The sequence below is a fragment of the Glycine max genome, chromosome 15 (assembly GCF_000004515.6).
Source record: "Glycine max cultivar Williams 82 chromosome 15, Glycine_max_v4.0, whole genome shotgun sequence".
Lineage (NCBI taxonomy): Eukaryota > Viridiplantae > Streptophyta > Magnoliopsida > Fabales > Fabaceae > Glycine > Glycine max.
The window spans coordinates 14,537,095-14,546,511 of record NC_038251.2 but is presented as its reverse complement, the minus strand read 5'-3'; the positions used below and the strand labels follow the sequence as shown (position 1 = coordinate 14,546,511).

The 9,417-nt window shown below is 27.1% G+C and overlaps 1 protein-coding gene across 2 annotated transcripts; it reads left to right on the top strand.

The window, feature by feature from the left end:
• Positions 1–671: 671 nt before the first annotated feature.
• On the top strand, positions 672–9,208 carry LOC100817061 (transcription factor bHLH35). Of its 2 annotated transcripts, XM_003546389.5 has the most exons (5): positions 672–1,019; positions 1,128–1,290; positions 1,549–1,782; positions 2,146–2,316; positions 8,864–9,208. In XM_003546389.5, exons 1-5 carry the CDS (start codon positions 946–948, stop codon positions 8,951–8,953), a joined length of 732 nt encoding a protein of 243 aa, XP_003546437.1. In that variant the 5' UTR covers positions 672–945; the 3' UTR covers positions 8,954–9,208. The 2 variants fall into 2 exon arrangements, with proteins under 2 accessions (XP_003546437.1, XP_040866083.1); XM_041010149.1 differs by lacking the exon at positions 8,864–9,208 and having other exon boundaries at positions 715–1,019; positions 1,549–1,813.
• Positions 9,209–9,417: the final 209 nt, after the last annotated feature.

Genomic DNA, 9,417 nt, shown 5'->3' with positions numbered 1-9,417 from the left:
ATTATTTTAAAATATAAAGAAGCTAAAATAATTTATTAAGATTGACCTAATAGTAGAAGGTTTCTATAATCTGTATTAGATTTTATATTTAGATTCTAACTTTAATTCTTACCTATAAGAAAAAGATTTTAACTTCAATACCATCATTATATATAGAAAAAAAAAATAAAAATCATGTTTGAAAATATGTTCTACTCATGATAAATAGAAAAATTGTACATTTTAAAACAAAAACGCCAAAAGCAACTATGATATTACTTTTATGTTGGATTGTGATTGATTAACGAGACGCACAAACACACACATAAAGATATGACAAGAAGAAATTAATAAGTTGTTAGTTCGAGTGTCACTAGATTTAATTTTCTTGAATAAGATTTTAAGTTTGAGTTTTATAGATGAAAAAAATGTGATTGAATTTTTTTTTTTACTAAAAATAATCAGTCAAATTCTCCCGATAAAAATTATTCATTAATAAAATCTATATATATATATATATCATACCAATAATATGTTAAAAATAAGATATGAGAAGAGTATAGTATAATTAAAGTGACTGTACGTTGTTAAGAGGGCATGAGTTGGTTCCTAATCATATTCATATCATGCCTTAAACGCGGACCAAACATATTGGATATTTCTAGGAAGCAGCAAACACAAGAGTTCATAAACCAGACAACACAATCAACCCATTTATCCCAACACGTGAGTAAATTCCACCCTTCTTCTCCCTATATATATATTTGTCCCAATTCCCAAGAGTGCTCGTACCAGCCAACAAAAAATAAAAACAACACCTCATAAAAGCAAGCAAACACACAAAAGAAAGTACCATATATTATACATAAACCTTATTCATTCGCCTTCAACCAAACCATATATCTTATTCTATTTTCTCTACCTCTCTACCACTCTCTTTCTTTCTCCTTCTCCTCAACCATAATCATGGAGAATATTGGAGAAGAGTACAAGCATTACTGGGAGACCAACATGTTCCTCCAAACCCAAGAACTTGGCAGGTAATAACAATAATAAGTAACCAATAACTAATTAATTAATCTCAAGCATATGTTATGTTATTAACTGAACTAACATAAGGTTTGCTTTGTTATTTTTGGTCATGGTAGTTGGGGATTGGATGAGGCTTTATCAGGGTACTACGATTCGAGTTCCCCGGATGGTGCTGCTTCATCTGCAGCATCAAAGAACATTGTTTCCGAGAGGAATCGGAGGAAGAAACTCAATGAAAGGCTCTTTGCGCTTAGATCGGTGGTACCTAACATTAGCAAGGTAACAAGGTTGATTAATTAATTAATTAATTGATTAACTAGCTGAAACTGTTCATTTGGCGTTCACATTTATAATAAATGAATCGGGTAATTGAGACTGTTCTACAATGATGTAATTTAATTGGTACCTTTCTTTTGTTGTGTGTGTGTGTGTGTGTTAAGCATAGAAAAGAGAGAGAGAAAAGAGAAAGAGGATGAGGCATATTAATTTGTCAATTTGGGTTTGTAATAATGATGAATGGTGTTGTTGTTGTTGCAGATGGACAAGGCTTCGATTATTAAGGATGCTATTGATTACATCCAGCACTTGCACGAGCAAGAGAAGATTATCCAAGCTGAGATAATGGAACTTGAATCAGGGATGCCAAAGAAGAGTCCAAGTTATGATTTTGAGCAGGAGCTGCTTCCTGTGGTTCTCAGGTCCAAGAAGAAGAGAACAGAGCAGCTATATGATTGTGTTACTTCAAGAAACTCCCCAATTGAAGTCCTTGAGGTTAACCCCCTCTCTCGTATTATCTTTTTGGGTATGTAAAAATTTAGGTGAATTAGATTTTGGAAGTACAGACTGTTGACTAACTATGTTCTCACATTGACATTGAGATTTAAATTCATGTCCTCATGAGATATGAGTTTGATCTTCCTGGTTGGACCAACCTTTGTTAGCCTCCCGAGAGACTTGATGGTTAAGAGCATTGATCTCTCTCTTGCATTATTGATACTAGAAATGATGTGGGGTATTGCTAATTTGTTGTCGTGGCATATACTATGAAGATAATGTGGGGTATTGTTAATTTGTTCTTATTCATTTGAAGTTTTGTTTGAATTTTTTATTTTGATTTTGATATGGTGGGTGCAGCTGAGGGTTACACACATGGGGGAGAAAATTGTTGTGGTCAGTTTGACATGCAGCAAAAGGACAGACACAATGGTGAAACTGTGTGAAGTGTTCGAATCTTTGAAGCTCAAGATCATCACTGCTAACATCACTTCGTTTTCAGATAGGCTTTTGAAGATAGTCTTCATTGAGGTTAGTCTTCTAACTTGTAGCTCCTTTCCTTCATGACATCAGCTTCCTATTTTTCATATAATAATAATAATTCCTCATCTTTATACTTTACTTATTCCCATTAAATTAGCTTTGGGGAATTGGTAGGTAGGTGTGTGAGATCTGGATTCCTTTTTTTTTACTCCTAATAATAAATGAGCACAATGTTACGTATTATATTTATATCGTGTATGCATATTATACGGCACAAAATAAAGAAGATACAGCTAGAATTAGGGCCTACATGCTTGGAAACTACGAGACTACTTTAGCTAAAGTGGAAATGTGGAACACCCATTACGAATAGTATTAGACTTTTGAGGGCAATCATGAGGGCTTTAACCAGAATTTCCGAGTAAAGTCAAGAGTTGCAATATTAGTGAAAGTCGTAATAAAACTTGTAGTTATTTTTTTGAAATGGAATTTCAAGGAAATGACCTTTTGAATATTATATTCTGATTTAAAGTTAAAAGAAGATTCTACTTCCTATAAACCATGCTTAATTTTTTTTATTATCCTTCAACTTAGTATATAAAAAATAATTCTGAGAAAAGAAAATCAAAGGCAACAATTATTTTTTATAAAGTTTCTTACACACACGAAATCAAAATTAAGTTTATATATTTTTTTAAAATATTTTTTTTTGTTTAAACCAACAAAATTATCTATTAATTAAAGAAAGGTCCCTTTCTTGAGAGAGAAGTTTACTTTACTTAGCTGGGGTCACCACCTTTGTTTATTCCATCATTAATACCAAACAAAAATTTATCTGTCTTAATATTTTGTCATCATTGTGATCTTGAACATATATATGAAAGACAAAATTTAAGCGGAGCATGATAGTTATTTTGGGTGCTATTTTTTTATTAAAATTAAATTTTACATTTTATTTTTATTGTTATTAGAATGGGATTATACCGAAAATTAGTGAAAAATCTCGTTTAGCAGAACAATAAATCTAAATCTTGGATCAAATTTTTTCTTCTTATCCCTTAAGATAAAAAAAATAGGCAAAATTACTTTTTTATCCCACTATTTATCTACTTTACTCAATTTCGTCCCACTATTAATTAAAATTTCAATCAAATCGCATTATTTTTAAAAGAACATCAATGTAATTTTTCATCCTTTTACCCACAGTTTAAAATAGTCACTATTTGTAAATACTAATGGAAAAATTGTATGAAAAAAATAGTATATTAAATATTTTTTTTAAAAATAATGAAACCTGATTCGACCTTTAATCAATAGTGAGATGAAATTGAACAAAAATAATGAATAAATATTGAAACCAAAAATATAACTAAGCCTAAAAATATCAAATATTTTTTTTTTAAAAAAATAAGAAATTAAATGTATTTCATTATTTTATTTAGTAGTTTCTTTAGAAAATATAAAAAAATATTTGTAGGAAAATTCATAAGAAGATATATAATGTTATTCTTAAAAGAATAGTAGAACTGACCTATAAAACATTATTAAACTTTATCTGGATTAGAAGTGAAATAGAAAGGAAAGAGATAGAAAAAAAATACAGTGAAAAAGATGTGTTATTTAGATGGATAAAAATGAGAGGAAAAGACATAAAAAAATCCTTCACTTGTTTGGATGAGTGGAAAAGAGAGTATAAAAATAGATAAATTACACAACAATATTTTTGTACTAATTATGTTTTTTATCCCATTATTTTTTTCTTAACAAATTCTTTATTATTTTATATTATAAACAAATATTTAATTTTTTAAAGACTAAAAGAAAAGTAGAGATTCACAAGATTGATCATCTTCAAATCATGATAAATATGGAAGGATTTGTAAAATGAGGTTATACAATTTGACACTTTCTTTTCTCTATTTTTCTTCTAACCAAATAAAGAAAAGCTTAGTAATCTTTTTCATGTCACTCATTTCTATTTCTCTTTCTCCTAAATCACTTAATCCAAACATGAAGTAAAATTGATCATGAATCAAATGTGTTTGATTAGATGTTTATTCATATTTATATCTATTTTTGCCTCATATACCCAAAAGAACATAAAAGTTAGTCATTGATGCTTTAGCATTATCCAGTTTCATTGGTCATGACATATAACCAAACACATGATAGGTAAATCAAGTTTACCTAATTTAATCAATTAACAAGCTTTTTAAGAATCATAGGTTAAAAAATATTCTCAAGTTTTTTGTTGCCCCTCTTTATTTCGACTTCACAATGAATACATATAAGTTTTTTTTTTTTACTTGCATGATAAATGTGTAAATTAATTAAAAACTAAATAAAGAATAAAAAGTGTAATTAAAAAATTAATATTATTTTAAACTTTAAAAATGACAAATAAATACATTTTTTTCAAGAAAAAAAAAAAGAAAAAGAAACTTGACACTTGAGAAGAACAGAGGGAAACAATATGCTGTCCCCTTTATTCCAAAGTATCCAAACCAGCTTATGCTCAATGATGCATGGAATTGATATATAAGCCAAATACAGAGTTGTCTTGTACTAGTATTTAGTTGGGACAAGCCAAAAAACTTGGGAGGAATCTCTTGCAATATTAGGTGGTTGCATTAAAGTAGTTATAATAGTGTAATACCAAGACCCAATTTTGAAAACGTGTTTCTCATTCTCCTGTGAAAGAGGGATTTGTGTCATTCGGCGTGTCTCTGACCATGTGGCACCGTTTTCTTTTCTCTTTCGCGCACGTTCTTGTTGCTTTTCTTGTTCTAATTAACCTAAATTTTTGCTTCCTTATATACAACGAACCTTCCTCCGCAGTGACTACATTGCTCTCAGGCCCACTAACATGGGTGTTCAGTGTTCACCCTACTCAAACAAATCAAACGAAAATTAACATGTTTTTTTTTTAGTAAAATTGAATTCAGTCTTCATAAATTAGAGATGAGTATGAGTATGGGTTTGATATGTTTATCATTGTCCATATTCGAACACGACCATGACCCAAAATACATGAAAAAATATGCTAGACTTATTTTAAAAATTGAATATGTTCAAATCAACCTCATTCCTATATTGAGTACGAGATTTTAGATTTAAATCTTATAAATAAAAATTTTTATAATTGAAAGAAAAAATTCCACCAAAAATAATTAATTAAATTTTAAAATTAATAAATATTTCATATTAATTCTCGCAAAATAAATTGACTTTGACTGAAACGCAAAACCTAGAAATTAAAGAGCATAATGATCCTTAGCAATGACAAGTATTTCATTGTTATACGGGATTTGGTTTGGTTTGTCTTTGTCGTTTTTGACTGAAGAGAAGAGAGAGTGAGTGTTGAGTCTCGGGGTAGTGGTAGTACAATCACGCTGATTGAGGAACTTTCTTATTAGCCAAACACATAAACGTGTTCTGATATTTTAAATTGAAAGTCAAATAATTCAAAAGAGATCAAATAATTGAAAAGCTGGCTTGCTTGTTTGTTTGTTTATATTATTTTGAGATATCAAACGCAATGGTGACGTTTAAGGGAGTGTTTTTAATTATTTTTATTATATTTTGATTTTTATACAAATTATTTTTTAAAAGGTATTGAAAGATAGTAAGTGAGTAGAGAAGGGGAGACAATACAAGAATATATATATATATATATATATATATATATATATATATATATATATATATATATATATATATATATATATATATATATATATATATATATATATATATATATATATATATATATATATATATATATATATATATATATATAATGAATTAAAAAATCAAAATAGCTTAGAGATGTATTGATTTTCATTTTAAAAATTAAAAAGAGATATCATTTTTAAAATAAATTTTTAAAAACTACTTTTCTTGAACTATATTTTTTAGAAACAAAAACAGTTTTCGAAAATAAGAAACGGAGAAATGTTTTTTCTCTGTTTCCTTTGGATGTTCCAACGTCCAACCGTTATTTCAAGCTTTACGGATGCAAATACTGGATTATTGAAATTTGAAAGGGTTTCTTTCCAATTATTACTATTTGGAGGAAAAAATGAATTATATTTATTCACAGAACTAGTTTTTTGAGACGCATACGCGCACGTTTCATTGGTATTTCTTTTTTACATCATTAGTTTTTATTTTTTCTTACTTCATCATTTGGTATTTTATTTTAATGAAAGTACTATCTTTCATACTAATTAATACTTTAATTTAGATTAAATTGTAATTTTAGTTCCTCTAATTTTTTAAATTCATAGTTTTGATCTCTCTAATTTTTAATTATAACATTTGATCCTCCTAATTTTATAAATTAACGATTTTAGTCCCCTAATAGATTATTAACAAATAATTAGGATTAATAGAATTATTAAGTTAATTACAAATTAATTTAAAATCATTAGTTATTAAAAAAATTAACAAAAAGTAATTAACCTTCACGGGCAACAACACCATGATCAATAATCTTTTATTAAAAAAAATTAACGATTAATTGTTTTTATTTAATTTATAATCAACTTAAAAACTCTATTAATCATAATTATTAATGAAAGTACTGCCTTTCATATTAATTAATACTTCAATTTATTTAAGACGTAAAAGTAAAATAATTTATATTTTGTATTTAAACAAGTGAGAATTTTATTTTATTTTTATAATGGTGACAATGAAATTTTGATTTAGAATCTGTTACTGACTATCTAAACCCCTAAAACTAAACGAATTCTAGTGGGTATGCTAAATTATACTACTATTATAAAATTTTCTTTATTAAAAGGAAGCCTGCAGTCGTATTCAATATATTCGTTGATGCCAGTTGGTGTAATAAATTAGACTTATTGCAACCTTATCAATGAGGACTTGCTCATTCATAGTGTAATAAAATACTCCTGCTGTAATAAGGAAAAAAAATACTCCTACCAACCATGAACGATCCTCTATATGCTAAAGATATTTTGTCAAGGGATCAATTAAATTGATTGAATATGACACATAAATTATTATAAATCCTCTATTCTCAACAACCAAATTAACTTTATAACTCTTATACTTTATATTGTAACATGGAGAATTTTATAACATAGCAATCATAATAAATTTGGGTCATATAATTACATATATTTTATAACATACCATAGATAGAGATGCTTTGAGAAATATTAAGAAGAAAAAAAAAAGTGCCGCACTATCTGTCTTTCTAAAACCTATTCAAATATATTATTATACTGGTGTGGATGTGATTTTTTCTTCTAAAATATATCGAGCTTGACGTGGCTGTTTCAAATTCAAGAATTATTTTATAACCGAGTTAGTTCCTCAACTAATTTTTTAATATGCTGTACAGATGTCAAAACCTAATTCTAAGAGCAAAAGTTTCAAATATATTATTATTATTATTATCATAATAATGTTATAATAATAATAATAACTAGAGGAAAGACTCAGTTTATACAGTATATTTTTTAATATTATACATTATAGTTTGTGACTCAATGAAAATGTAAAAAAAAGTCTTACACGATTAATACATGTATTATTTATTCTTTTTTATAATACTTTTTCTATTTATCTCTTTGTTGTATTATTCATTTTATTCCATACGTATTTTCTTTTTTTACTCTATATCTATTTGTAGATATCGGTGTAGGAATAATATTATTTTTTCAATATTTATGTACGTTGTACAAAATTCAATTCTTAACTAGTGTTTAATAATAGTGTATAATTTTTTCATTCTTAAAATTTATGTTTACGAGGAATTACTTTTATAGCAATCGTAATTGTTAAGAAGTGTTATAAATATGTTTAGATTAAATTATTTACTTGATCTCTAGTTTTATAATTCTTATCTTTTTAGTTCTTATAGTTTATATTTTAATTTTTTTTTAGTTCATGTAGTTTAAAAAAACTAAAAAGTAAAAGATTCTTATCATGAAATTTTATGAACTAAAAATACCACTTTCAAAACTACAAGGACTAAAAGAGAATTAAAATATAAATTATAGGGACTAAAAAAACTATTTTCAAATTATAAGGACTAAAAAAGTAAAAATCATGAAACTATATGGACCAAATGAATAATTTAACCATTTGTTTATTATGTTTAAAGATTCTTGGGGATATTATTATGATAACAATTGCAAATCTTCCATTTTCATCAGAATTTTAGATTCCCACCTTCCTTCATAAGAATGTTTAATTAAAAAACATAGCTAAAATTATTCTTGTTTTTTAAAGGGACAGTTAAAATTATTCTTCAAAATGCTAGTTTTCTAAGAATGTTTTAAAAACAAAATTCATATCAAACATAAGCATCCCTGTAAAATATTAAACACATACATGTCCTTCTAAGTTATTTTGCCCAAAATCATTTTATGTATGTTTTTAAACAATAATAACAAAAGTCAAAATTGTGTATGATTATGAATGGGTAATGGTCACATCAGCCAGTAATAAGCATATTGATTATTTTAATACAATTATATTAGCTGGATATATACCTTCTAATTATTTAAATCTAGAAGTAATTGAGAGATGACAAATATTTAATTATGTCTATTTTCAGGCAAATGAAGATGAGAAAGATCATTTGCAGATAAAGATCCAGACAGCCATTAAAGCTCTTAATGACCCTTTAAACCCCATGAGCATTTGAGGAAGAAAATATATAAATTTGGGGGGTTCTCATTTTGGGGTCACTAGTATATAAATAGAAAGTATAGGAACTGTGGCTTTCATAGGAGTTTCTCGTATTTGGTTTCGCTACCCCCCTTTTTTCTTCGCACTCAATATTCCCATCAATCATGACTCTTCATCAACTTTATTATCTGGGAAAGATTGCAAGTTTCATCCCCTTGTGTGCTTACTGTATCAATTAATGCTACTTATAATAAAAGTGCATTTCACATCATAGTGGATCTTTTGTTTTATTTTAGTTTTTAAATGTTTGGTAACCTATACACTATGTGACTGTAAACATCGTGGATGTAAAGGAATTTTAATTACGTACAGGGAGGAATAGGAAATTTACTAAAAGAATCTTAGATTAGAGTAAGACGTATTAAATAGACTTTCATAATTGAAATATATATATAAATGCATCTCTTAAATTTAGATTTA

Bases quoted from the DNA above. Each gene is read 5' to 3' on its own strand.
- LOC100817061 (XM_003546389.5), top strand. From the start codon at position 946: ATGGAGAATATTGGAGAAGAGTACAAGCATTACTGGGAGACCAACATG. The intron at 1,020-1,127 runs GTAATAACAATA...TGGTCATGGTAG, and splicing joins CAAACCCAAGAACTTGGCAG to TTGGGGATTGGATGAGGCTT. The intron at 1,783-2,145 runs GTTAACCCCCTC...TGGTGGGTGCAG, and splicing joins CCCCAATTGAAGTCCTTGAG to CTGAGGGTTACACACATGGG.